Below are 25,154 nucleotides of genomic sequence, written 5' to 3'. Positions count from 1 at the left end.
TGTTTAACGTTTCTGCCATTTCCTTATTCCCCATAATAATTTCTCTTGTCTCAGCCTCTAAGGGACCAACGTTTACTTTTGCTACTCTTTTCCTTTATACATACTTGTAGAAGCTCTTACAATCACTTTTATATTTCTTGCTAGTTTTCGCTCATATTCTATTTTTTCCCTTTTAATCAATTTTTTGGTCAACCTTTGCTGGTTTCTGAAACTCTCCCAATCCTCAGGCTTACTATTATTCTTTGCAACATTATAAGCAATCTAATGCTATCCTTAACTTCTTTAGTTAGCCACGGTTGGATCACTTTTCCAGTACAATATCTAAAATAGCCTGTTCCCCGGTTGGTTCCATGACGTATTGTTCTAGGAAACTGTCCCGTATACATTCCATGAACTCGTCCTCCAGACTACCTTTGCCAATTTGATTTGTCCAGTCTATATGAAGATTAAAGTCTCCCACGATTATTGCATTACCTTTGTTGCAAGCTCCTACTATTTCTTGATTAATATTCTGTCCAACCGAACAGCTACTGTTAGGGGTCTATATACCACTCCTACCAGTGTTTTCTGCCCCTTGTCATTCCTTATCTCCACCCATACTGATTCTACTTCCTGATCTTCCGATCCGAAATCCTTTTTCGCTACTGTCCTTATGTCATCCTTTACTATCAGGGCTACTCTCCCACCGTTTCCATTCTGCCTGTCTTGTTCTGCATGTGTTGATGGAATGTTTTGATCAATGTTTTGATGGGAAATGTTCTGATGGGTTGAAATGCACCATGAATTACCCCAGTGGTCACAGTTGGTGTGTCTGCAGTAGATCAGCCTAGTCCGTTACGGACTATAAATTAGGGTCAGACTCCAGGTGCAATTGTAGCTGTGCTCTCTTTTTTTTAAGCCTTACAATATATTTTAATTTGGCTGATCGGTAGAATCACTAACAATATCGGCTTTACCGAGGACTGGCAGTATTTGCTGAATTGATATTTAGTGTGAATTGTAAAATGAGTGTGCGGCAATACGGCTTGCTTCAAAAGATTTCTTCGAGAATTTTTTGCACTGTCATCAATGAAGTGGGTGAGATTTGAATGAGTATGAGATACCAGTGTTCCAGTTTAGTTTTAGTTAAATCCAAACATGGTTTGAAGCTGTTATATATGTTTTGATGAGGGGAATGTTTTGCTGGGGGAGTTTTTGATGGGGATGGGGAATGTTTTCATGGGTGGAAGCAGCAGCAGGCTTCCTGCGCGGTGACCTAGATGAGGAGGCGGTTATTGCCCCTACCTGGACCCCCGCATACGCATTGTTGACCAGGATGTCCAAGCGGCCTCCCTGCTCCTGCTTCACCCGGCCGAACAGGGAGCTGACCTGCTCCTCCTTGGAGGAGTCGCACACTACGGGCACGCACTGCCCTCCACGCGCCTCCACCTGCAAAGGAAAAGGCAGAAGGTAAGGCATTACGGCCTTTGTTGACAAGGGAGCCCTAGGAGGCCTGGGCCTGCCCTTGCCATCCACCCGGCTCCACCACCTCAAGGCAAAGTCGTCTCTGCTGCTGCCGGCCTGAGGGATCCCGTCTGCCCGTTCGGGGCCCATGTTTTTAAAGATTTTGGCGCTGCTGGAGAAGAGCATGGTGTCTTGGGGGCCAACGTTGCTCCCTCGACTGACAGCAGCGTAAATCCGGTTGTTCATTTTTTTTTCCTCGTGGAATCTTACTGCGCACAAAATGGCTGCCATGTTTCCTACACAAGTCACCGCATTTCAACATGGTTTCCGTGTTTGCCAGCGCAACACTTCAAAATGGCTGCCGCCCTCGTCGCCATGACATTTTCTACACTTCAAAATGGCTACCGCGCTTGCCCACATCACTACACCACAAAAGTAATCCACTGTATGTTGAGGGGCTCAGGAAAGGCCCGTGGCACAGAGGCGGGAGGCGTACGAAGCATATCGAGAGGCCGAAAGCGATGACTGACGCCAAACCCCGACCACGGTCACGCAGGTGAATTAGGTCAGGGTGGTCTCGGTGGAACAGGGAGAGGTGGCCGCAGAGTCTGGCGGATTTGCGGTCATTGCAACAACAGCTTGCATTATACAGCGCCTTTAACATTGTAAACGTCTCAAGGCGCTTCACAGGCAAACCCAGTGTGTCAGCTGTGGCTCAGTCGCCCTCGGTCTCACCTCTTAGTCGGAAGGTCAGGGGTTTGAGTCCCCACTCCAGAGACCCATAATCCAGGGCCGACACTCCTGGTGCCAGTACTGAGGGAGTGCTGCACTGCCGGAGTCGTCGTCTTTTGGATAAGACGTTAAAACCAAGGGACCAGTCTGCCCTCTCGGGTGGACGCAAAAGATCCCACGCCCACTATTGGAAGAAGAGCAGGGGAGTCCTTCCTGGTGTCCTAGGGCCAATATATATCCCTCAACCAATATCACTAAAAAATTGCTGTTTGTGGGAGCTTGCTGTGTGCAAATTGGCTGCCGCATTTCCTACATTACAATAAATGACTACACTTCAAAAATACTTAATTGACTGTAAAGCGTTTTGGGATGTTATGAGATCGTGAAAGGTGGTGTATAAATGCGAATTCTTTCAAATCCGTTGACACGCGACTCTGCGCCTTTACCCAAGCACGGCTCCCTCCGTGACCTGCCCGGCACCTCACCTCCTTCGCCGCCACCTGCAGCGTGTCCATGTTGCGTCCGGTGATGTAGACGGTGGCTCCAGCCTCTCCCAGCTGCAACGCGATCCCTTTGCCGATGCCCCGGGATGCTCCGTCACGATGCACACTTGCCCAACTAGCGCTCTGGCCATGTTCCTGCAGGGGTGAGGTGATGCAGATCATCACTCAACAGCTGCCCTGTTACATACTCCTCCCTTACTCACAACTTAACCGGTTTAGTATAGTCCATCATCTATTTCCCCACACCCTACAATTCCACCAGCTTGGTGCAGTCCATCACCCCTCCCCCCCACAATTGAACCGGTTTGGTACAGTCCATCATCGTTCCCCTCCCCACCTCAATTCAAACGATTTGGTACAGTCCATCATCCCTTTACCTCCCACCCCCACAATTCCAACAACTTGGTACAGTCCATCACCCCCCCCCCCCCCCCACACTATTCCACCAGTTTGGTACAGTCCATCATTCCCCACCCCAGCCACAATTCCACTGGTTTGGCACAGTCCATCATCCCCCACAATTTCACTGGTTTGGTACAGTCCATCATCCCACCAGCGGCGCGCCCCCCCCCCCCCACAATTTCACTGGTTTGGTACAGTCCATCATCCATCTGCCCCCACCAATTGAACTGGTTTGGTACAGTCCATCATCCCCCCCACCCCATAATTCCACCAGTTTGGTACAGTCCATCATTTCCCCCACCACACAGTTCCACTGGTTTCGTACAGTCCATCATACCCCCCTGCCCCACCCCCTAACACAACAGGTTTGGTATGGTCTGGATACCCCAACCCTCTTCCTACTTCTTCTTCCTCCTTCTTAGGCAGTCCCTCAGAACCGAGGATGACTTGCTTCCACGCTAACAATGAGTTCTCAGGTGACTGATGAGTCCAATGTGGGACCTACAGTCTGTCACAGGTGGGGCAGATGGTGGTTGAAGGGGCGGGTGGCTGGGGTGCTTGGGTTGACGTGCGCTCCTTCCGCTTGCTCCCGGCGAAGAGACTCGGGGTGTTCGGCGCCTTCCCGGATGCTTCTCCTCCACTTTGTGCGGTCTTGGGCCAGGGATTCCCAGGTGTCGGTGGGGATGCTACACTCCTTCAAGGAGTCTTTGAGGGTGTCCTTGAAGCTTTCCTCTGCCCACCTGGGGCTCTCTTGCCGTGCCGGAGCTCCGAGTAGCCATCACCACCCCCCACAATTGAACCGGTTTGGTACAGTCCATCACCCCCCACAATTCCACTAGTTTGGTAGAGTCCATCAGCCCCCTCCTGCCCCGCCCCGCCCCACCCCGTAGCACAACAGGTTAGAAAAAACACTCCCGCCCTCCCCTCCGAGGTGCTAACCCCTCGCTAGGCGGCAGATTCCACGGGCACTGGCCCAAACAGCCATTCCTCATGTGGGAGGCTAGACACTGGCCGGAAATTTGACACCCAGGGGAGTCACAGCAGAAGCCAAGAACATAAGAAGTAGGAGTAGGCCATACGGCCACTCAGGCCTGCTCCGCCATTCAATAGGATCATGGCTGATCCGAACCTAGACTCACGTCCACTTCCCTGCCCGCTCCCCGTAACCCCTAATTCCCTTATCTGCTAGGAAACTGTCTATCTCCGTTTTAAATTTATTTAGTGTCGCAGCTTCCGCAGCTCTCTGGGGTAGCAAATTCCATAGATTTACTACCCTCAGTGAAGAAGTTTCTCCTCATCTCAGTTTTGAAAGGGCAGCCCCTTATTCTAAGATTATGCCCCCTAGTTCTAGTCTCACCCATCAGTGGAAACATCCTCACCGCATCCACCCGATCAAGCCCCCTCACAATCTTATATGTTTCGATAAGATCGCCTCTCATTCTTCTGAATTCCAATGAGTAGAGGCCCAGCCTACTCAACCTTTCCTCATAAGTCAACCCCCCTCATCCCCGGAATCAACCGAGTGAACCGTCTCTGAACCGCCTCGAGAGACCACACACCACACGTAAGCGGATCAGCAGAAAACCCCTTCTTAATGCAGGGGACGCTGCAATCCAATTGTAGCCCCACCCCAGGCTGGGACCAGCTAACTCAGCACAGACCTGGGTGGATGGAACCTGGACTCTTCCTGCTCTGTGTGGGGCTCAGGGCCACACCGGTGGTGGAATTACGCACGAAGGCATTCAAAGAACCCGACTGCCCCACCTCTGTCTGAGTTTAGCTTCATACCAGACCAGGGGGTAAGGGGAATTCACCCACTGATGCCCTAGGTTACATTTCCCCACTGTAATGAGACAGTTCACCTACAACAATCAATGTCCAGCGATGGCGTCTCTCTCTCTCTCTCTCTGTCCGTCTCTCAGTATCTCTCTCTCCTTCAGTTTGTGCCTGATAGGTTCTTGAGTTGAGCAACGTGGACCTGACTTTTTGGTGCAGTGTTTGCCCTCCCCGCCCGCTCACCCGGGTGAGCGCAGCTCTCTCCTGCCCGCATGCAGTTGGAGCTTCTGCCAGCTACAGTTATACAGCGCTTTTAATGTAGTGAAATGGCTCAACGCGCTTCACAGGAGCGTAAATCAGGCAAAATTTCACACCGAGCCACATAAGGAGTTATCAGGGCAGGCGACCAAAAGCTTGGTCAAAGAGGTAGATTTTAAGCAGCGTCTTAAGGGAGGGGAGAGAGGCGGTGAGGTTTAGGCAGGGAATTCCAGAGCCTATGGCCTGGGCAGCTGAAGGTTCGAGCAGCGCACTCACACCAAGAGACCCCTCCCTCACACACTCTCCTCCCAGCAGGAGTCAGTGGGTAGCAATCAGAACCCAGAATGATCTTTGCTCTTGCGAACCGAGGCGGTCCAGAGGCCTACCCCACCACTGGTATCAGCTATAACAATAGAAAACGCTGGAAAAACTCAGCAGGCCAGGCAACATCCGTGGAGAGAGAAACAGAGTTAACGTTTCAGGTCGAAGACCTTTCGTCAGAACTGGAAAAAAGCAGGAAATGAAGCGGATGAAAAAGCAAGTTTGGGGGCTGGGAAATGGGGGAGGGGATGAAAGAACAAAAGGGAAGGTCTGGGAGAGGTGAAGAGACATTAAGAGATATTCAAGGTGAGACGAGATGGTAAAGGGACAGGTAAAGAGACAAAGGATGGCTCTAGATGGAGTGTGAAATGCGCTGGCAGAGTGAAAGACAGCTGCCGTGTGGGAGAGAGAAAAGCAAAAGGCACAAACCAAAAGTGTGGATAAAAAATATATAAATATTATAGGGGCTGAGGTTACAGTCTGAAATTGTTGAACTCGATATTGAGTCCGGAAGGCTGTAAAGTGCCTAATCGGAAGATGAGGTGCTGTTCCTCGAGCTTACGTTGAGCTTCATTGGAACAGTGCAAGAGGTCGAGGACGGAGTGGGAGTGAAGCGGTGAATTAAAGTGACAGGCCACCGGAAGCTCGGGGTCCCCCTTACGGACTGAACGGAGGTGTTCCGCAAAACGGTCGCCCAATCTGCATTTGGTCTCCCCAATGTAGAGGAGACCACATCGTGAGCAGCGAATACAGTATACTAGATTGCAAGAAGTACAAGTAAATCGCTGTTTCACCTGGAAGGAGTGTTTGGGGCCCTGGACAGTGGGAAGTGGGGGGGGGGGGGGGAGGTATAAGGGCATGTGTTGCATCTCCTGCACTTGCACGGGAAGGTGCCGGGCGAAGGGGAAGGGGTGCTGGGGGTGATTGTGGAGTGGACAAGGGTGTCATGGAGGGAGTGGTCCCTACGGAATGCTGAAAGGGGAGGGGAGGGGAAGATACGTTTGGCGGTGGGATCACGTTGGAGGTGGCGGAAATGGCGGAGGATGATCCGTTGAATGTGGAGGCTGGTGGGGTGAAAGGTGAGGACATTGCCCAGCCCCCAAACTTGCTTCTTAATCTGTTTCATTTCCTGCTTTTTCCTCAGTCCTGTCAAAGGGTCCCAGACCTGAAATGTTTACTCTGTTTCTCTCTCCACGGATGCTGCCTGGGCCTGCTGAGTTTTTCCAGCGTTTATTGTTGTTATTTCGGATTTCCAGCATCCGCAGTATTTTGCTATCGTACTGGTATCAGCTAACTCGGGGTGGGATGGAACCTTGGCTCTTCCTGCTCCGTGTGAGGCTCTGTACCCATTAATTTACCCATTAAGATTTTCAAAGAACCCTCCCTGGCTCACTCCAGTGTGAGTTTCTGAAGGGCAAACAAAAGATTTATCCGAATGAACTTTGCATGCTTACAGACACGCACACACTCTCTCACTAGCAGGAGTCACTGGACAAGGGGCCCTGGCTGATTTATTATCTTCCTCCCTAACCCTGTGGGCACTGTGGCAAATTGTAGCCCCCCCCCCCCACCCCTGCTGGGATCAGCACAGAGCTGGGAGGGTGTGGGGGGGGGGGGGGAAGTGCATAAAGGAGGGTGACAAAAACAACTTGGTCAAAGAGGTGGGTTTTAAAGGAGGGTCTTAAAGGGGAGAGGCGGAGAGCTTTAGGCAGGGAATTCCAGAGCTTAGGGCCCAGGCAACAGAAGGCATGGCCACCAAAGGCTGAGCAATTATAATCAGGAATGCTCAAGAGGGCAGAATTAGAGGAGCGCAGATATTTCAGGGGGGGGGGGGGTTGTGGGGCTGAAGGAGATTACAGAGATAGGGAGGGGCGAGGCCATGGAGGGATTTGAAAACAAGGATGAGAATTTTGAAATCGAGGCGTTGCTTAACCGGGAGCCAATGTAGGTCAGCAAGCATAGGGGTGATGGGCGAACGGGGCTTGGTGCAAGTTAGGACACAGGCAGCCGAGTTTTGGATGACCTCAAGTTTACGTAGGGTGGAATGTGGGAGGCCGGCCAGGAGCGCGTTGGAATAGTCAAGTCTAGAGATAGAGGGGGGGGGGGTGGGGGTGGGGGGGGAGTTCTCGGTGTCCTGTGGCCAATATTTATCCCTCAACCAGCATCACTAAAAGAAACAGATGATCCGGTCATGATCACATTGCTGTTTGTGGGAGCTTGCTGTGCATAAATTGGCTGCTGCGTTTCTACATTACAACAGTGACCACACTGTACCTCATAGAAACATGCACAGTGGCATAGTGGTTAGCACTGTTGCCTCACAGCGCCAGGGACCCGGGTTCGAATCCGGCCTCGGGTGACTGTCTGTGTGGAGTTTGCACATTCTCCCCGTGTTTGCGTGGGTTTCCTCCGGGTGCTCCGGTTTCCTCCCACAGTCCAAAGATGTGCGGGTTAGGTTGATTGGCTATGATAAATTGACCCTTAGTGTTAGGGGGATTAAATACGTGGGGTTACGGGGATTGGGTGGGATATGTGTCGGTGCAGGCTCGATGGGCCGAAATGGCCTCTATCTGCACTGTGGGGTTTCTGTGATTCTGTGAATACAGGATCAAGACAAACAGATTTCATTACAGCGACTTTCTCCGTTCTCGGATACTACTGCCCAACTGTGTGTGGCTCCCCATTTATATATCGGCGAGATCCGTCTACATAAAAAGTGTTTTCAGGATTTTCAAGGGGCGATTCTGATATGGTTCCTCTGACCTCTTCTTCAAATACTAACTGACACTCGTGTGCCTCACGCTCGGATAGCATTCCCTCTGCGGGGTTGACAACATGGCTGATTACCTGACCATGGTAAAGGATAGCAAACTGAGAAAAACTTTGACAATGTACAGACTTAGTGAACATAACCTGGCGATCGAAAAAGGTAGACACAGGCAGACCCGGCTACCAAGAGAGGACAGGATATGCTCTCACTGCAGTCAGGGAGTGCTGGAGACAGAGATGCACTTCCTCACAGCTTGTAGAAAATATCAGGGCATAAGGGAGAATTTCTACCCAAAATTCACAAAAATATGCCCGGAATTCAGAAATTTGAATGACGGCCAAAAACTCCCATACCTACTAGGGGAAGAGAGAAATTGTGTAACACTAGCGGCACACTATGTTACAGCTTGCCATAAACAGAGGGACAACCACTAAATATAAGAAGAGAATATATACAAATTATATGAAAGTATATTTATACACTCAGGGATATATCTGTTTATACACTATGGATAGATCTGTATTTTTGTGAACAAACATGAATGTTTTTCGATGCTTTGGCAACATAAGATGTAACTTGTCATGCCAATAAAGCAAATTGAATTGAATTGAAATTGACTCTGTTCCCTTATAATCTAGACTGATCTGTCCTTGGGTATCAATACTCCTTCTGTCTGATACAGCCTTCATTTTGCCTGTGTTTAGCAGGTCCACACAAATTTACACCAACCAGAATTTCACCATGGCCACAATAAAAGTCTGGTTTTAATAGGTTAATTAACCTCAATAACTCCAATTCAATCCAGATCAATTTTTTTTTAACTAACCAGTATCACTTGGAAAAGAAAGAAACCATAGCCACTTTAACAAAGAAACAATCACCCATGCCTTGTAAACATTCAAATTCATTTTCTTCCAGACACATTGGCAACTGTGACTTCAAGGCTGAAGCTTATCTTTTGTAAAACAATTAACAAATTTAAAACAACACACGCTTGTCCATCATTCAAGACAAGTCTTCAAAGGGTTAAACAGCTTTTAGCTCTCTGTACAAAAGAGTGGGTGGAGCTAAAACAAACACACAGACATTTTCTTTGAAAGAAAATGTCTTTGAAAGACAGAAAACTTCCACACTTTTAACACACACTTTCACACAAACTGAGATTCCAGCATTTCTTTTAAGATTCCTTTCACTCAGCAAATCCTGGATTTTACTTGTTTTGGACAGAAGCTGATAGCATCTGTGTCGATAAAACTTAAATTTTTTCCTTATTCCCTTTCTTAAGTTACTGGTACTTGGGTACAATTTTGACTCCCGTTTTTGGTCCAAATTCGAGTACGTCTACTCAACTCATAATATGCGCGAGCCACTAATATGATGGCCTTTTCTTCCTTTAATTCTATTTCCTTAACCCACCATTCTCTTTGTTTTACCAGTGGGTCATTCAGTTGCCAATCGTTTTAACCATTTTGTCAATTAATGTTTTATTTTTGTCAGAGACCCCACCGGTCCCCACTCGAGTTTTTCACTTCCCATGGTTAATTGTTGTCAGCAGTACGTCCCTTACTTTACTCTTGCAGAGACGTTACTTGCAACCGCAGTTGTCAGAGGTACCTCTCTTGCTTTACTCTCGCAGAGTGAGACAGTACTTGCAACCATTTGTTGTCAGAGGTATGCTTAGCACTACTTTCAACTGGAGTTGTCAGAGGTATGCTTTAGACTTTTACTCCAAAGTTAACGCACTTGCAACTCATACCGCGCCTATACTTCCGCGCGTTTCACCCTAACCCCAAGAACGCTTGACTTATCGATTCAAACCTTTTAGTTCTTTGATTCCAAAGGGGGCGGTGGACATGAGACGGTGTTGCCTTGCCCTAACTGTACGTGGTATTTAAAAGTACTCATGTTTTTGGCTCAGCTTCACTCGCCCGTGCCTCCCGTCCGTGTGGATCCTGTTCGTGACGCCAATTGTTGTGGAGTATTTTAAACCAACACTCGACAAAGTTTTAGATCGACAGTCAAGTTGTCTTTATTGCACCGGTGAGGAGACAGTCTGCTTTGTCTTAGCCAGACTTTTCCAAATTGTTACAGCAAACACTACATTTTTATACATTACAATACACATGGCCATCTTATGCACAATTCATTCCTGCCACCTGATTGGATCTTAGCCTGCATGCACCTTCATGGATTGGTTATGAATCTTAATATAAACATGTATAAGCTGCCTCCTCAATCAAGCACTCAAACTGCTGAATGCTGATTAAAAGATACCTTGGGATGCAACCTAGGCAACAAAGTTCTTACGGGCAGTTGAAACTCCAGACACTCTGTCTCCACTTAACTGCCTTTTAGTCTTCAAAGGTCAGTATGGATGTGGCCTTTCATGTTAGCCCCTGTCTTTTTACACTATTCAGTGAAACTGCCAGCGATGTCAGTTTAACTCTTTCCCCACTGCACTTGATATCACGTGGAGTGAATCGAATTGGCTGAAGACTGCCTTCTGTGATGGTAGGGACCTCGGGAGTAGGCCGATATGGATCATCCACTCGGCACTTCTGGCTGAAGATGGTTGCAAATGCTTCAGCCTTGTCTTTTGCACTCACGTGCTGGGCTCCACCATCATTGAGGATGGGGATAGAGTGAGGGATATACTGGGCCATGAAGTTACAGATTGTGGCGGAATACAATTCTGCTGCTGCTGATGGCCCACAGCGCCTCATGGATGCCCAGTTTTGAGCTGCTAGATCTGTTCTGAAGCTATCCTATTTAGCACAGTGGTAGTGCCACACAACACAATGGAGGGTGTCCTCAGTGCGAAGACAGGACTTTGTCTCCACAATGACTGTGTGGTGGTCACTGCTACCAATGCTGTCATGGACAGATGCATCTGCGACAGGTAGTTTGGGGAGGACGAGGTCAAGTAGGTTTTTCCCTCATGTTGGTTCTCTCACCACCTGTCGCAGGCCCAGACTGGCAGTTATGTCCTTCGGGACTCGGCCAGCTCAGTCAGTAGTGGTGTTACCGAGCCACTCTTGGTGATGGACATTGAAGTCCCCCACCCAAAGTACATTCTGTGCCCTTGCTACCCTCGGTGCTTCTTCCAAGTGGTGTTCAACATGGAGGAGTACTGATTCATCAGCTGAGGGAGGGCGGTAGGTGGTAATCAGCAGGAGGTTTCCTTGTCCATGCTTGACCTGAAGCCGTGAGACTTCATGGGGTCTGGAGTCAATGTTGAGGACTCCCAGGGCCACTCCTTCATGACTGTATACCACTGTGCTGCCACCTCTGGTGAGCCTGTCCTGCCGGTGGGACAGGACATACCCAGGGATGGTGATGGAGGAGTTTGGGACATTGGCTGAAAGGTATGATTCTGTGAGTATGACTATGTCAGGCTGTTGTTTGACTGGTCTGTGGGACAGCTCTCCCAATGTTGGCACAAGTCCCCAGATGTTGATGAGCGGGACTTTGCAGGGTTGACTGGGCTGGGTGTGCTGTTGCCGTGTCCGTAGCCGGTGCCGAGGTCGATGCCGGGTGGTCCGTCCAGTTTCATTCTTATTATTTTGTTTCGCAGCGGTTTGTTACAACTGAGTGGCTTGCTAGGCCATTTCAGAGGGCAGTTAAGAGTCACCCACATTGCTGTGGGTCTGGAGTCACATATCGGCCAGACCGGGTAAGGGCAGCAGATTTCCTTCCCTAAAGGACATTAGTGAACCAGATGGGTTTTTACGACAATCCGATAGTTTCATGGTCACCATTACTGATACTGGCTTTTTATTCCAGATTTATTTAATTAACTGAATTTAAATTCCCCAGCTGCCGTGGTGGGATTTGAACTCACGTCTTTGGATTATTAGTTACTAGCCCAGTGTCATTACCACTATGCTACCATTCCCTCGCAATAAATGCAACTATTGTTAAAGCACGCCTCGCTATCTTGTCTGCAACTGTCCCTTCCGTTGTTTGGGGTGGGGTGGGAGGGGTGACGGGGCTGGCCTATAGTATACTCCGTGTGGTGACCAATCCATCACTATACCTCAGCTTCATGCACTGGGGAACACTTCCCTATTTAAATCCTCATTTGATGCTTCAGCAGAATGTGGATCCAAGTCCAGACGCTCTGGTTTTAGGAGTCGATCCATCCGGGATCCGCCATCTTTTCCCGACTCAACGGCCGCCCAGGGCTTCGATCACGGTGCATCAATCCAGGCCACACCTGTTGTGTATGTAACCTGTTCCACCTTGAGAGCTTAAGCCTGTTCCACCTTAAGAGATGTACTACTTTCTCAGGCTGCTGTAGACGTAATACCGGGGGTGAACACACCGGTATATAAGCACTGTGCAGTAATCTTGTATTCAGTATAGTCCCTACCTCCAACCAGTAAAGACCTGTTTTATTGTTACTCATTAGTCTGTGTCTTAATTAACTAAATAATTCACAGACTTAACACTGGCGACGAGTCTGATTCGGACCCTGCGGCAGTCACTCCATGGCAGCTTCGTCCACAGCCAGGACGTTGCAGAGAGGTTTCCACCCTCTCCACCCCACTGGAAGACATCCTGACCTCGGAGCCTCCATCGGCGACCGTCAGCTTCTTCTCCAGCTTGGTGGTGGGTAAGCCGTTGTCTGAGCCGGGCAGCGACGCGACAGGCAGTCGACCGCGTTGGCCGCACGAACGGGGCTGGGGGAGCCGGAGGAATAGGGCGCGAGAGCCGCTTCGAGCGGGAGGCGTTTCAACAGAGCGATCGCATCTCCTGATAAGGGCCGAGAGCCGCGAGAGCGATCGCATCTCCAGATAAGGGCCGAGAGCCGCTTCGGTCGGGAGCCACTTCGCGATCCAGCGATCGCATCCGCTGATAAGGGCCGCACTCGGGCGATCGCGGCGAAGATAAGGGCTGCACTCGGGGGCTGAAGGGAGACGGCGTCGGGGGGGACGGGTGAAGACTGCCAAGCGCGGGAAAACCGCCATTGTGGGCGGAGGACGACGGCAAGAGCGGGAAGCCGCCATCTTGGATAGCAGTAAAAAAAAAAAATCTGAGAAATTGCAAATCTGATAAAGTACTACAATGCCTAAACACGGGAATATTAGCAACTTTGATAGTGACCTCGAAGATTGGGCCATATATGTTGAAAGAGTAAAAAATTATTGTAAGGCCAATAAAATTCGTGACCAAGATAAAGCTCTAACATTATTAAATTTAATGGGTGTGAAGACATACGGGCAATTGAAACACCTGTTATCACCAGATGAACCGGCGGATAAGACGTTCGATGAGATTGTTACTGTCCTGAAAGATCATCTAAACCCCACGCCGCTGATGCTAGCGGAACGATTTAAATTTTACGACAGAAGGCAGCTACAGCATGAAAGCAATGCTGAATATTTGCTGGAATTGCGTAAATTAGCGAAATATTGCCAGTTTGGAACGGGACTGACAGATGCACTACGAGACAAATTTGTGTGTGGTTTATTTAAACAGGATACACAAAAGCGACTGCTCGAGGAGAATGAGCTGACGCTTGAGAAGGCGGTCACTATGGCAGCAGCACACGAAGCCGCAGCGAGAGGCACGGCAGTAATGCAGCTACGGTCACCGGAGCTCAGTGCACACAAATTGGGTGTGAGTTCTGTTAAATGTTATCGTTGTGGAAAGACAACGCATGATCAGAACCAGTGTTGGTTTAAAAACCAAGAATGCAGAACATGTGGTAGGCTTGGACATATAGCTAGAGTATGCAGGTCAGGGAAGAAGACCAGCAACAAGAAGTCACCGCAAGGGAAATACGCAAAGGTACACAAGGTGGCCGAACAGGAGTCCGATTCAGACGCTAGCAGTAACGAACTGGCTGGCTTAAGCAGTATTGAACTGGCTAGCTTAAGGGTACTCAACGTTGGTAAGGGTGCAGACCTCCAGACAATTTGGGTTACTCTTCAGATAGAAGGAGTCCAAGTAAAAATGGAATTGGACACTGGATCGGCATTGTCGGTCATGAATAAGAAAGATTACAGAAGGTTATTCCAACATATTCCTCTACAGGATACGGAGATTATATTGACAACCTACACGGGGCAGAGAGTGTACCCCATCGGGACAATAAAGGTTGCAGTGGCCAACAAGGGCGAAGGAAGTCAAATAATGGACTTATATGTGCTACCGGAGGGAGGTCCACCACTACTAGGCCGGGAGTGGTTTAGAAACATAAATATGGACTGGCATTCGCTAAAAGCCATAAAGAGTGAGAACTCGGTGCAGATAATCAGCCCAGACTCTAGAACTGATGATGGTAAGACCAACCCATGTGCAAAAGACAAAGTTTCAGCACAGAATTCCACTGAGCAACAACAACATAGTTTAACAGAGAATTCTGAGTCTGTCAAGTCTACTGATATGCACATTTTTGAGGGACACTGGGCTCGAACTCAACTCCATTTCAAACTACAACAGCAATTAGAACAAATGATTCGCCGTTTTGAGCAAGAGATGAATGAAATAAAAAAGTTCTTTGTTACAGAGTGGGAGAAAATGGAGTAGGAGCACACCAACCATCTGCGCGAGGAGGCCGAACGAATCAAAGCTGATTCAGGTTCTGAAGGTGCGTGCCATAATCTGGTGTCAGAAGAGTTAACGGTCAGCCAACTCCTTCATATGCTGAGGGACAAGACTCTGAAATGGGAAAAACTTGAACACGAGCTGCGATCTTCAAAGGAAAAGGGTTCGGAGCTCTCAAAAGTCATTGAGATGGCTGATGTGACGACACAGACTGAAACGACTGCAACAGAGCAGCCATTGGATGCCAAAAGTACGCTGACTCACGTCAATGTAGAACAACAGACCGCTGAAACAGCTGCTCCGGTAGAGGGATTGCATAGTCCGATCAATCAATCTCCAAAGGAAGTTGAAGTATTAAAATCACAAATGAGGTCACTAGTAAACGACTTGCTGAAAGCCCAGAAAAAGCTGGATGCAGAGGTACACATGAAGAAGTCTCTTCAGGAAAGATGTCTGGATTTGGAACAAGAGCTGGCTAACGTCCAGCTGAGTATGGAGGAAATAGACGACCCTCTCACTGGTCTAGCTCAGGACGACACCGAATATTACCATGACCTGGTGGACGACACCGAATATTACGATGTCCTGTCCTGCCCAGCTTGTAACTTCGACTCCCAAAGTGCAGAAATCATGGAGGAGCACCAAAAGTCTACGGAACATCGGGAGAAGCTGGCTCTACGACGGAAACAGGAGGAAGAGAAGGAGGAACTGCGCATGCAGCTGCCAGCTGTGGCAGCTGACAATGGAGCCCAGAGAGTCTCCAAGAAGCAGAAAAGGAAAAGTAAAAACAGAAGATGACCCATCTGAACCATTATCACCTCTAGCAGATCACACACGTGGTCCCTCCGAACGGAGCCAAATCAGTTCGGAAGTTCAAGCTGTTAAATCCATGAAAGGACTATTGAATGAGTAACGTGAACCGACTACACCACAGAGATTGAATCTGTGAACTGTTTTCCGCAGAGACTGAATCTGTGATATGTTACGTTAAACATGAAGTTATATATGTTATTACGTTATGTTAAATGGGGGGGATGACTATAAAGCTAAGAAGGGAGGAGTGTTGTGTATGTAACCTGTTCCACCTTGAGAGCTTAAGCCTGTTCCACCTTAAGAGATGTACTACTTTCTCAGGCTGCTGTAGACGTAATACCGGGGGTGAACACACCGGTATATAAGCACTGTGCAGTAATCTTGTATTCAGTATAGTCCCTACCTCCAACCAGTAAAGACCTGTTTTATTGTTACTCATTAGTCTGTGTCTTAATTAACTAAATAATTCACAGACTTAACAACACCCGTTGACAAAATCCATGATGGACATACAGGTAAGCGGGAATTTAACGAAATGTTTAATTGACTGTGGGAGTACCGAGAGTTTTATCCACACTAGCCTGGTACGGCGGCACTCATTAACGGTAACCCCTACATGGAGCAGAATTGCTATGGCTGCTAAGCCCCACATTTCGGACATTTTGGGCTACTGTGTGGTAACACTGACTGTAAAAGGCACGGACTACAAGGATTTTAAACTCCTTGTGATGCCAGAACTCTGTGTTAATGTAATCTTGGGCCTGGACTTCCAGTGCCACCACGAAAGTGTCACGCTAGCATATGGCGGGTCCCAGCGGCCACTCACAGTCTGTGGCCGATCAACCCTAAAAATCAGCCCGCCCTCTTTATTCGCTAATCTCGCTCCGAACTGTAGGCCCATAGCGACCAAAAGTAGATGGTACAGTCTGGAAGACAGACACTTTATCAAGGCGGAAGTGGACAGACTCTTGCAGGAAGGCATTATTGAATGCAGTACCAGCCCGTGGCGTGCCCAAGTAGTCATAGTTAAAAATAGCGAAAAGAAACGGATGGTAATTGACTACAGCCAGACTGTTAATATTTATACCCAGCTGGACGCCTACCCTTTACCCCGCATATCAGAAATGGTCAACCAGATTGCGCAATACCGAGTCTTCTCGACTATCGACCTCAAATCCACGTATCACCAGCTCCCCATTAGAACGGAGGACCGCCCATACACCGCCTTCGAGGCGAACGGGCGCCTCTACCATTTTCTCAGAGTGCCCTTCGGAGTAACAAATGGGGTCTCGGTCTTCCAACGTGAGATGGACCGCATGGTTGACGAGAATAAACTACAAGCTACCTACCCCTATCTGGACAATGTCACTATCTGCGGGCACAACTAGCAAGACCACGATCTAAATCTTGCGAGATTTTTAAAAACTGCCCTAAAGCTGAATCTAACCTACAACGAAGACAAATGTGTCTTCAACACAACCCGTCTCTGTATCCTCGGCTGTGTGGTGGAAGATGGGGTAATTGGACCGGACCCTGACCGATTATGCCCCCTAAAGGAACTGCCCCTGCCACTCAATCCCAAAGCTTTAAAAAGGTGCCTGGGATTTTTTTCGTATTATGCCCAATGGGTGCCCAATTACTCTGATAAGGCCCGACCCCTCATTAAATCGACGTCCTTCCCACTATCAGCTGAAGCTCGGGAGGCTTTCACCAGTATTAAACAGGACATTGAAAGGGCTGCAGTGTGTGCAGTGGATGAATGCATTCCCTTTCAAGTCGAAAGCGATGCGTCAGACTTTGCCTTAGCTGCGACCCTCAATCAGGCTGGGAGACCTGTGGCCTTCTTCTCCCGAACCCTTCAGGGACCTGGAATCAGGCACTCTTCTGCCGAGAAGGAGGCACAGGCTATAGTGGAGGCAGTGCGGCACTGGAGACACTACCTAGCCGGCAAACGTTTCACCCTGCTCACCGACCAGCGGCTTTCATGTTTAATAACAAAGGGGGAAAATCAAGAATGACAAAATACTCAGGTGGAGGATCGAACTATCCACGTTCGACTATGATATTATGTACAGGCCGGGAGCCCTTAATGAACCCCCAGACGCCCTATCGCGGGGAATGTGTGCCAGCATTCATACGGACAAATTACAGGGTCTCCACAACGACCTGTGTCACCCAGGGGTCACCCGACTATACCATTTTATAAAGTCCCGCAATCTGCCCCACTCCATCGAGGAGGTCAGGGCAATGACCAGAGCCTGCCGCATCTGTGCGGAATGCAAGCCTCGTTTCTACAGGCCTGACCGTGCACACCTTATCAAAGCCACACGGCCATTCGAGCGCCTAAGTCTGGACTTCAAGGGACCCCTTCCCTCTGCCGACCGTGACGTATACTTCCTCAATATCATTGATGAGTATTCCCGCTTCCCCTTCGCCATTCCCTGCCCAGACATGACCAGTGCCACGGTCATCAAGTGTCTCTGTAATCTATTCTGCATGTTTGGCATGCCGAACTACATACACAGCAATAGGGGGACGTCATTCATGAGTGACGAGCTGCGCCAGTTCTTGCTCTCGAAGGGGATAGCCACTAGCAGAACCACTAGCTACAACCCCCGGGGTAATGGCCAAGTGGAAAGGGAGAATGCTACTGTTTGGAAGGCTGTCACGTTAGCCTTAAAGTCAAAAGGCCTTCCGACCTCCCGCTGGCAGGAAGTCCTCCCAGACGTGCTCCACTCCATAAGGTCTCTTATGTACTGCCACTAACGCTACCCCTCACGAAAAGATGTTCGTTTTCCCCCGGAAATCCACCTCGGGCATATCTCTACCCGCGTGGCTGACGTCTCCGGGGACAGTACTATTGCGGAAGCACATGAGAGGCCATAAAACGGACCCCCTTGTGGAAAAGGTACAGCTCCTCCATGCAAACCCTCAGTACGCCTACATCGAATACTCTGACGGGCGAGAGGACACTGTTTCCATAAAAGACCTCGCTCCCTCGGGGAGCAGAGAGAACGATGGGAGACTACCCGATGAAGACCTACACTACCAAGAGACAGGACGCCCAGAGGTATCAATACCCAACTTTAACCTGGAGGGCACTGCAGATAACCTGGAAGACACTGCGGAGGCCCGGACAGCGGAGGAACCAGAATCCACTCCCCTAGAGGCACCCCAACCGGCTTTGCGCCGATCACGGAGAACTGCAAAACCTCCTGACAGACTCACTTATACCAACTTTTAAGAAACATCACCCCGATGGACTAAATCTATAGAAGGGGTGAATGTAATGAAATCTGTTTGTCTTGATCCTGTATTCGTTTTGCATTCATGTATATTACCCTCCCCCACTGTGTATAGTTTCACTTCCTCTTTCCCGACTAACTTGGGAGGTTCCAGGTCTTGGCTCTTGGCTCCGCCCCTGACTTCTCTTACATAAAGATCCCAGGATCTGTATGACTCATTCCTGTGAACCAGTCGGCGTGTTGAGATGTTAGCTCTGATCTTAGTGATTAAAAGCCAACTTGTTTAAGTCTATAACTTCTAGTTTTGTGGTTATTGAAGGCCCATCAGTCACAAAGGGAGGGCTTGAAGGAGGAACCTCAGCGCAGGTAGTAGAACTAGTGGCTCTCACGGAAGCATTGAAATTGGTAAAAGGAAAACGAGTAAATATATACACAGATAGTAGATAGGCGTTTGGGGTAGTGCATGATTATATGATAGCGTGGAATAGGAGAGGATATGTAACCTCCGGAGGAGGACAAATACAGCATGAGGAGGTAGCAGTGATTAAAATAAAGGCACACCGTAAGATAGTAAGCAACCAACAAAAAGGAAATATGCTAGCTGATCGGGCAGCAAGAGCAGCAGCGGACACAGAGATGCCGACACCAATAGCAGTAGGTAGAATAACAGCAGAGGGAAGAAATACTGCCTCGTGATCATAGATCAGTTTACAAGATGGGTGGAAGCATTCCCCACCAGAGACGGTAGTGCTCAGACTGTGGCCCGAATATTTGCATACAACGTGCTACCGAGATGGGGGGTCCTGTTGCAAATAGATTCAGATCAAGGTACCCACTTTACAGGCAAGGTAATGAAAGAAGCTTGTAAGCTACTAGGAGTAAGACAGAAGTTCCATATCCCCTATCATCCGCAAAGCTCAGGCATGGTAGAGCGAATGAACAGAACCCTGAAAACAGCCTTAAGCAAGGCCATTAAGAAATACGTACAAACATTGGATAATCAATTGAAGGAACTCAAACAAGAAGTTAAAGAACAACAAGACATCAGAGATAAAAATACACAGAAGCAGGGGGCCTCGGAGCCCCTACCCAAGGGGGGCGAGCAGGTATTTGTTAAAATATTGCCAGAGAGATCGGGATTCTCACCTAGATGGACTGGACCATTTGAGGTTATCATGACCAGCAATACGTGCGCATGTATAGATATGAGGGGAAAGGGTAGATGGAAAAATTGGACCCAATTAAAACGATAAAGCAATAACCCACCCGATCTTAAATCCCACAGGAACAATGGAATAAACACCGGAGATAAACTAACCTCTGGTGACGACCAGGCTTCTGCTTAATTTACAGGGAAACTTCACCATGAAGGTGGGATTACTGCTGGGACACGAAATAAGCGAAGGGACATCCCACATTACACGACAAGAACATGATGAGGAAGCACCATGTTTTAATGGAACAATCACATTCGGAGTCTCATCCACGGCTCCCAATACACAGAAAGAAGAGACAAGCGAACCGAGGATGCTACAATGTCCAGATATGAAACCTGGACCCATGAATGGACTCGTATTATTTACCGAGGGAGAACAATTGTATGGTAACGAGAGACACGAAATTGTACCGGTGCTAATGAACTTAACCATGTTACAATGGCCAGGATATTGTGAAAGGTCTACTAAAACTAGAGAATTGTATGCATATATGATAAAGAATGTGATGCGATAGGGGCTACTAATTTTAGGGGACATGCTGCATTCCACCAAAGAGAGGAGCTTAGGAACCGATATACTCACGGGAATAAACACAGGGACATCATTCATTAATGCCCTAGATATACAAGGAGTCCAAAGTGGTGTGGAACAACTACAAAGGGTAGTATAACAGATTTTAGAGAAGGAAACTGGTTTGGTGCGACAAAGATCAGAGTTAGGAGGACACACGATAAGGAAATTACTCGAGGGAATCAAGGTTATAGAGGACCATGCTAGCATTATCAACAAACTAAACCATAGAGATGAGGAACAGGCAAAAGATGGGGTAGGGTGAGGCGTGTGTCATGCCTATGGCCAATGGATCACCGGACAGTTAAAACACAATCTGGCACAGATACAGTGAGGCGAGGTACCAGACTGGATTAACAGCACACAGCTCTATGGCCTTAGCCAGAACCCAGGCCCTCTGAGTGCTTGTACCCTCAAAGGGATGACCAGAGTATATCCGGTGATACAAAAATGTAAAGCAGAAGTGACAGCAATGATAGGCATGGTACTCCTGATACCAGTGGTGGGACTGGACATGACTCCATACCCACAGTACCAGGTAACAAACATAGGCACAGTGAGGGGTGAGTCATACCACCAATACTATCCAATTGACACCTATGCCATCAGGAAGAATGGTACTATGAGAGGAGTCTCCCTAAACGGATGCCATGGGAAAGGCACGCTTACAATATGCCCACATCCGGTAGGAGAAGGCCCTAAGGATGAGTGCGGCTATAATAAGACAGAGGGGTGTGTGTTGGAATTATCACATGTTGATCACCATCACACCCGCTCGGGATATAGAGGTGAAGGGGAGTATTGTATAGCCACCACAGAGACTGAGTACCAATATAGTAACCTTGTGTGTGCAATCACAATGCCCAGCTTCTGCTTTACGCCAAAGATCTCTGTGACAATTGGACACGCCAGATTGGTGTATGTACATTCAAGGGAGGAGATAAAACTAAATGTGGCAGAGAGTCTAAAGGACGAGTTGGTCAATTATGAAGATCCGGTAGGGGCCCCAATACCCCTGGCAATTTCACTGAATAGTGTAAAAAGATGGGCTAACATGAAAGGCCACATCTATACTGACCTTTGAAGACTAAAAGGCAGTTAAGTGGAGACAGAGTGTCTGGAGTTTCAACTGCCCGTAAGAACTTTGTTGCCTAGGTTACATCCCAAGGTATCTTTTAATCAGCATTCAGCAGTTTGAGTGATTGATTGAGGAGGCAGCTTACACATGTTTATAATTAAGATTCATAACCAATCCGTGAAGGTCCATGCAGGCTAAGATCCAATCAGGTGGCAGGAATGAATTTAACATGAGGTGGCCATGCTTATTGTAATGTATAAAAATGTAGTGTTTTCTGTAACAATTTGGAAAAGTCTGGCTAAGACAGAGCAGACTGTTTCCCCGCTGGTGCAATAAAACAACTTGACTATCGATCTAAAACCTTGTAAAATACTCCACAACACAAGAAACAGCTGAGCGCACTGGATACAGCAAAAGCTATGGGCGCCAACAACATCCTGGCCATCGTGCTGAAGACTTGTGCTCCAGAACTAGCCGCGCCGCTAGCCAAGCTGTTCCAGTACAACTACAACACTGGCATCTATCCGACAATGTGGAAAACTGCCCAGGTATGTCCTGTCCACAAAAAGCAGGACAAATCCAATCCAGCCAATTACCGCCCCATCATTCTACTCTCAATCATCAGCAAAGTGATGGAAGGTATCATCGACAGTGCTATCAAGCGGCGATTACTCACCAATAACCTGCTCACTGATGCCCAGTTTGGGTTCCGCCAGGACCACTCGGCTCCCGACCTCATTACAGCCTTGGTCCAAACATGGACAAAGGAGCTGAATTCCAGAGATGAAGTGAGAGTGACTGCTCTTGACATCAAGGCAGCATTTGACCAAGTGTGGCATCAAGGAGCCCTAGTAAAACTGAAGTCAATGGGAATCAGGAGGAAAACGCTCCACTGGCTGGAGTCATACCTAGCACAAAGGAAGATGGTTGTGGCGGTTGAAGGTCAATCATCACAGTCCCAGGACATCGCTGCAGGAGTTCCTCAGGGCAGTGTCCTAGGCCCAACCATCTTCAGCTGCTTCATCAGTGACCTTTCCTCCAACATAAGGTCAGAAGTGGGGCTGTTCGCTGATGACTGCACAGTGTTCTGCGTCATTCACGACTCCTCAGATAATGAAGCAGTCCATGCCCGCATGCAACAAGACCTGGACGACGTTCAGGCTTGGGCTTATAAGTGGCAGGTAACATTCGCACCACAGTAGTGCCAGGCAATGACTATCTCCAACGAGCGAGAGTCTAACCACCGCCCCTTGACATTCAACGTCATTACCATCACCGAATCCCCCACCATCAACATCCTGAGGGTCACCATTGACCAGAAACTTAACTGGACCAGCCACATAAATACTGTGGCAACAAGAGCAGGTCAGAGGCTGGATATTCTGCGGCGAGTGTCTCACCTCCTGACTCCCCAAAGCCTTTCCACCATCTACAAGGCACAAGTCAGGAGTGTGATGGAATACTCTCCACTTGCCTGGATGAGAGCAGCTCCAACAACACTCAAGAAGCTCGACACCATCTAGGACAAAGCAGCCCGCTTGATTGGCACCCCATCTACCACCTTAAACATTCACTCCCTCCACCACCGGCGCACCGTGGCTTGCAGTGTGTACCATCTACAAGATGCACTGCAGCAACTCGCCAAGGCTTCTTCAGCAGCACCTCCCAAACCCGCGACCTCTTCCACCTAGAAGTACAAGGGCAGCAGGCGCATGGGAACACCACCACCTCAAAGTTCCCCTCCGAGTCACACACCATCCAGACTTGGAAATATATCGCTGATCCTTCATCGTCACTGGGTCAAAATCCTGGAACTCCCTCCCTACCAGCACTGTGGGAGTACCTTCACCACACGGACTGCAGCGGTTCAAGAAGGCGGCTCACCACCACCTTCTCAAGGGGCAACGAGGGATGGGCAATAAATGCCGGCTTTGCCAGTGACACCCATCATCCCGTGAACAAATAAAAAAAATTCATGCAGAGACTGGGATAGTGGAAGTTGTTTGTGGTGAAACAGAGTGGGTTTCTTTTGACATGGTGTTGTTTCAATCAGTAATTTTGCTGCTTCAACAGGGAAACATTGCTCCCCATTTATCAGGGTGACCCCACCCCATTAAGCAATGTGGCTCCACCCTCTCGGTCACAGGCCCCACCCCTCGGACCCAGGACCCGCCATCTCGGTCACAGACTCCGCCCTCGCTCACAGCCCCTCGGTCACATGCCCCGCCCTCTCGGTCACATGCCCCGCCCCCGCTCCCTGGCCCCGCCCACCGCTCCCTGGCCCCGCCCACCGCGCATATCAGCCCCCGCTCGCAGACCCCGCCCCCCCCGCTCGCAGACCCCTCGCTCACTGACCACGCCCCTCGCTCTCTGACCCCTCGCTCTCTGACCCCGCCCCTCGCTCACTGACCCCTCGCTCATTGACCCCGCCCCTCGCTCACTCACTGACCCCTCACTCACTGACCCCCCGCTCTCTGACCCCTCGCTCACTGACCCCCGCCCACCGCTCACTGATCCCGTCCCTCGCTCACTGACTCCGCCGCATTGAACTCGCCGTTGGGGCCCAGCCTCCGAGCGGCCGCCTGTCCGGCCTCGCTCTCCCGGGCTCGGTTACCTGTCAATCAGCGCAGCTCTCCCCGGCAAAATGGCGGCCATCCACTCAAAATAACATCAGTCGGAGCCGTTGGAAGACAGGCCTGAAGTAGAGCGGGCCAGCCAATCAGAATCTCCAACAGGCCAGCCAATCAGAATCTCCAACAGATCAGCCAATCAGAATCTCCAACAGGCAACGCTGGGCGGACTAAGGTTGGGTGGCTCGGGCGGTGCACTCTGGGACACTGGAGGACCAAGGATGCCTGCAGATGCTGAAAATCTGAAATAAAAACAGAAAATGCTGCAAATACTCAGCAGGTGAGGCAGCAGCTGTGAAGAGAGAAACAGAGTTAACGTTTCAGGTCAACGACCTTTCGACTAAGGTTGGGTGGCTCGGGCGGTGCACTGTGGGACACTGGAGGACCAACAGGGTAACGCTGGGAGGACTAAGGCTGGTGAGGATCGGGCTGTGCCCTCTGGGATATTGGAGGGCCAACGTTGGCACTGCATTGTGGGGAAAGTGGGAGGACCAGGCAGGACTACTTCCTTGTCACTATCCAGTTCCTTGTTGCTTCGAAGCTTGATGATGGCTAAGCCCAGGCTGGTGGTGTTTGACTTGGGTAAGTGCCTCTCTCTTTGAGCAATCCTTGAGCCAACATTCTGTCTGTCGTTAGCAAAATACTGCAGATGCTGGAAATCCGAAATAACAACAGAAAATGCTGGAAAAACTCAGCAGGCCAAGCAACATCCGTGGAGAGAAATTAGAGTTGACGTTTCGGGTCGAAACCCTTTTTCAAAACTGGAAAGGAAATAAAATAGATCGAAGGTAGGGCTGCGATAGAACTATCACAGCCCTGCTCCGATCTATTTGATTTCCTTTCC

General features: G+C 49.1%; 1 protein-coding gene across 1 annotated transcript in view; it reads right to left on the bottom strand.

Moving 5' to 3' along the window:
* The window catches only part of dhrs1 (dehydrogenase/reductase (SDR family) member 1), a 43,638-nt gene extending 19,357 nt beyond the window's left edge, over positions 1–24,281 (bottom strand). Inside the window, exons 1-3 of the mRNA XM_085985115.1 lie at positions 24,212–24,281; positions 2,661–2,813; positions 1,285–1,428 (exon numbers count right to left, since the gene is read on the bottom strand). Coding sequence (XP_085841241.1) covers positions 1,285–1,428; positions 2,661–2,690 — 174 coding nt within the window. The 5' untranslated portion in view covers positions 2,691–2,813; positions 24,212–24,281. The remainder of the gene's footprint in view (positions 1–1,284; positions 1,429–2,660; positions 2,814–24,211) is intronic.
* Positions 24,282–25,154: the final 873 nt, after the last annotated feature.

The sequence above is a fragment of the Somniosus microcephalus genome, chromosome 4 (assembly GCF_052327205.1).
Source record: "Somniosus microcephalus isolate GS21.2 chromosome 4, FLI_Smic_1.0, whole genome shotgun sequence".
Classification (NCBI taxonomy): Eukaryota; Metazoa; Chordata; class Chondrichthyes; order Squaliformes; family Somniosidae; genus Somniosus; species Somniosus microcephalus.
This window is presented reverse-complemented; position numbering and strand designations above follow the sequence as displayed.